The sequence below is a fragment of the Benincasa hispida genome, chromosome 12 (genome assembly GCF_009727055.1).
Source record: "Benincasa hispida cultivar B227 chromosome 12, ASM972705v1, whole genome shotgun sequence".
NCBI lineage: Eukaryota > Viridiplantae > Streptophyta > Magnoliopsida > Cucurbitales > Cucurbitaceae > Benincasa > Benincasa hispida.
The window spans coordinates 40,512,571-40,517,446 of NC_052360.1; the positions used below are offsets into that span (position 1 = coordinate 40,512,571).

Here is a 4,876-nt window from a genome sequence, read left to right on the forward strand (position 1 = left end):
ATGGTCGTTTTCCTTAGGAGAAACCCTTGGTATTTTTGCAGTTGTTGCTGTTTTGAAAATTTCAGTATTAAGAAAGGCTTTTATGACTAACGATCTTAGTACATACAAATTATTTTCCATTGAACCAAGACCAATCTCCATACCAGACAATAAACTGGTTAAATTCCTCTTGATATGAGGAACTACATCAACATTATCTAGTAACAGATACTGTTTCTTTTCAAAAAATAACTTAAGCCTGCCTATAGCAACAGTTGAAACGACCTCACCAGTACCAACTCTAAAAGTCAACTCTCCAGCTTCCAACTTTTTCCAGGAACTAAATCCTTAATAGGAAGAACTACATGGTTAGTAGCGCCAGAATCAAGTATCCAGGCAGAATCATCATTCTTTACCAAACACGTCTCCAAGACAAATAAATCACATTTATCGTCTTTAGCCTTCTTCCTCTTCTAGAGATCCAGGGATTAGTATCAGAATCTACATAAGCTCCAAGTTCCATTTCAGAGAACAATTCTCGTTGATAAACTTCATCTGAGTTAGCAATAATTGCTTTCTCTTTTAGTCCCTTATCATTCAAAAAGGATTAGAGATTATCTTGGAAACTGATACTACTAGTTTCTTTGCCATCAATCCCATTTTGCTCAAAAGATAAGAACTTACGTTCAAACACTTCTTGCAACGAGTCTATGATCTCTCGTGCAATGACCATGTTCTCAACGCTCTTGGCCAATGCATTAGGTATATATGCTAGCCAAAATGTTAAGTCGGGCCATGAAATTAGCCTTCATCCACACTTCATATGCATTGCAACATTTCACGGTGCATTAAGGTTTGAGACTTGAGGAGAATTATTTTGTGGTTTGGTCTTATACAAACTCTTTGTATAGGATACCCTCGCTCGCATGTCTCCATATGAATGGTCAGGATCAGACCATTTATAGCACTTTACAACACTTGTAACATCTACACAGCGGTTCGTTTCCGTAATGTCACCAAGATAAGGTATCCCTCCTTTATCCTTCTACTGCAAACCATTTAGGTTATTACTTAAGGCATGATCCACTTGTATATTTCCACATACATGCTTATGTTACATAAAATAACCTCGGATCTTAGTTTATTGGATTAAGTAAATGCCTTTAAAATAACACTTATTTTATTAATAACAATAAGTTTACAAAGTGTTTACAAAGTGTTTACAAACTACGAGACTACCAAAAGAATTAGGACACCAATCCCAACATTCATTTTCTTCAGCAGCCATCTCCGTTTCCTCCTCAAGCATACAGTGGTCAGCGTCATCTAATTCCTTTCTCTGTTTCCACTTCTTCATTCCTTTCTCCTTCTTTCTCATTTGCAACCAATGCAACTTCAACCTCTCGATGCAGTGGTTGATCAACGTTTTTAAACTCTTGTCTCTGATCGAGGCTGACTAAAATGGTTCAAAAAACCTTTTGCTCATCTCTTCAAGCCAACTCAATAAGACCAAATTGAGGCTCTTCAGGATGCTTAGCAGGCTTCAATGTAGGATTGTTGGACCTTGGTGGATCAGCTGGTGGTGGTGGTGTGATTGGGGGAAGGCCAGAGGATGTATATGGTGAACTTGAAGAAGATGTGGCAGAAAGAGGGGTTGCCTCAATAGGAAACATGGTGGCTAAGGGTTCAATGGCTAGGGGTGCTACTAGATGCACGACATTGAAGAAACTCTTAAACAAAAGAATCCATGAGTCAAAGCAGATCTTTCTAATTTCATTGTGACAAAATTACCACAATACATTCTAACAAACAGATATGCATTGCAACACTAATTATAGGCATGCTTTAACAATTAAAATAAAAAAGACCAAGTAAACATACCGGTTGAAGATTTTCTTCAATCAAACTCAGTCTAGTGGAAGAGAACTCCTCTATGCTTCTTATCGCACAGCAAACAGTTGCCTAATAGCACCACGATCGTCTACACGATCGACAGTGCACAAATCAACAATAACTGAGGATGACACCACCACTCGAAGCCCTTGATATTCTTGGAGTGAGAATCCAAAGGGTGGACTTTGATGGAATTGGTAGAGGGAGGAGAAAAAGACGATCGTGTAGTACGAACAAGCAAGTGGGAGATAGTAGAAGACTATCGTATAGTCGGATGCTTGTCGTTTAGAAAAAGGTACACGATCGTGTAGGTTTAGCTAAGCGATTGTCTAGTAAATGGTAAGTAATCGTTTAGGTCCGCTCGGCGTGCTAAGCGATCATGTATTAAACTTAAGCAATCATTTAGATATCGCGGGTGATTGTTTAGTGCACGGGTGTACGATTGTTTAGGACGATGGGCGCTATCGTATAGGCTCTCAATGCTAAGCGATCGTATAAGTCCACACCGTGAGCGATTTTTCGGATCTTTTACAAAATGAAAAAAAATTTCATTTTATTCTTCAGTTACAATAATTGAATTCAATCTTCCCACTTTCGCATGATTCCGGAGAAATACTTGGCCAATTATCTCATAACTGCCTAATTAATTAAATAATGAATAAATCATATTATATTCTTAACCTATAGTTTGATATCATATATCTACTATAGTGTTTTCTCCTCTACTTGATATAAATCATATTTATATCTAATTTCCTCCAAAATAATGTATCTCATACATTCAATCAATTATATCATATATAATTAACTAGTTCAATTATATCATATATAATACGAAATCCCTCTGTCAATTTGAACATTTCAAAACTGACCGCCAAAAACTTATTCTCAACTTTATCCAAGCTACCAAGGGGACCTTATGGACCTATGGCTCGAAGCTCCAACGATACGTGAATAGCTGACTAAACTTGTTAGCCACGAGATCCACCATCCGCTAACTGCCAGGCATTCCACTAAAGACCAACAGCTGAACTCTTCTTACCACAGATATATTTCTGTGTCCATCGGATATAACCAATCATGAGTACGATAACCCTTCATAGATGCTCGTAAGTACAGTTGAGCCAATTTACCGTTTTTCCCCTATAGTTACATCTCACTCCTTAAGTACCGTTGATTCCTCTAATGAACAATACAACATAGTCCAAATATGTGTGAACACCTCTCGGGCCAAGAGAAGGTGTGTGGCGCCACATCGTTCACGCCCTAGAATCAGCCCTTAAGGGAGCTATCTATACTTGCCCCTACCTCGGGGAAGGAGTGAATTTCATCTTGTGTAGCTGAGTTCCCAACTCCCAAATAAGACGAATCCCCAAAGTGGTAGGTTTGAGTCGGCAAACTGGCCACTCGCACCCATGCAAATCAAAGAACCGCCCTCAATAGCAAGAGTTTCCAACTCACTCAGGATTGAGGTCATGTGACCTATGGTCATCCTAGTGAAGTGAAGTCTCTGTCATGAACGGTGTTATATAACGAGATGTTAACACTTCGTGGTCAGGTTTTATACAAACTCTTTGTATAGGACGCCCCCGCTCGCATGTCTCCTACACGAATGATTAGGATCAGACCATCTTTGACAAGTTACAACACTTGTAACTATTCCACAAAAGAGGTCGCATCCATAGCATTACCAGAAGAAGGTTTCCCTCTTATATCCATACATTATAGACTATTTTGGTTATCACTTAAGACATGATCCACTTATATGTCACCACATACATGCTTAAGTTACATCAAGATAACTAGGGATTTTAGGTTTATTGGTTTGTGGTAAAGAAAATAAAACATTCAATTGAGCAAAATCAAGATGTGAAGTAAATATCATATATTATATATCACAAGTGTTCGTACAAACTGTTTACAAAATATAGGACACGAGACTTTAGGGCATCAACCCCAACAGACATGTGATGGCGTGATCCTTAAGTGCTCAAGCACAAGGTCATGTGTCGACACAGTGGGTGTGATGGTTGGAATGATTAGTGGGGAAGCTAGCTGTCTGTAAGGCTTGACGATAGACTTTTTGGCAGAGCCTTTTGATGCAGGTTGCCACGGTGGTTGGGAAGGAGTTACGAACTTAAGGTTTTTTTTTTATTTTTTGGGAGATTGAAGAACTGGGTTTTGAAGGGGTTTTGGAGGAGACGAAAGGTTGCTAGGAGATGGAGGGTTTCACCGATACTGCCTTCATGGAGATTCGCATAGACGTTACAGGTTTGGATTGAGAAGCTGTCTTTTCGAAGGAAGAGGCAGTGGCTGGCTGCTGGCTGAAGGCAATAGCCTTGGAGGATGGAGGTTGAGATGAAGGAGGAGAAGGAAAAATGAAAGGGGAAGAGAAAGAGCTTACCGGGCTGTCTCCAGCGAAGCTCAGAGATTTGCTTTGGCTATCAGAGGCGTTAGACATTATTTCCAATGAAAGAGCTTGAAATTCCTTGAAAGAACGACAACCAGAGATGGACAACAATGAAGGTTCAAGAAAACTTAGGGTAGGGGAAAATCATGAGGAAGAAGAATAATAATCAAAGAGGAAAGGTTTGGCTTATATAGGCAGTCACATAAGAAGAGAGAGAGGAGACAGATGCAACTCGTGTCAGTTACACGCGAAATTTCATATACGCATTTAATGCAGACCTAAAAAGACATGCATAGGTCCAGTCAAATACTCGGGTGGTTCACCTCCCAATATAACGACTTTTCCTATTCCAACGCATGGTCATGCATTGGTTCGACTAACACACTGTTTCAAGTTTCTCAATTCATGTTAACCATGATTTTGGTTGTCTTTGTCACCAAGCAATATCAAACACACATTCAAAAGCCACAAACTCAAAAATTCACTACCAAACAAGATTTCAAATAAGAACATAAAGAAAGCATAATATACAGAGAGCAAAAAAAAGCATAGAAAATGAAGCATCCTTAGAATATATGTATCTGATTGCACGCA

General features: G+C 39.2%; 1 protein-coding gene across 1 annotated transcript; it reads right to left on the reverse strand.

Moving 5' to 3' along the window:
• Positions 1 to 1,469: 1,469 nt before the first annotated feature.
• On the reverse strand, positions 1,470 to 4,333 carry LOC120067499 (putative protein TPRXL). Its single transcript, XM_039019049.1, has 2 exons — positions 4,106 to 4,333; positions 1,470 to 1,709 (listed from the first exon to the last, which is right to left on the reverse strand). The coding sequence occupies exons 1-2, from the start codon at positions 4,331 to 4,333 to the stop codon at positions 1,470 to 1,472; spliced, it is 468 nt and encodes a 155-aa protein (XP_038874977.1).
• Between the last annotated feature and the right edge of the window lie 543 nt (positions 4,334 to 4,876).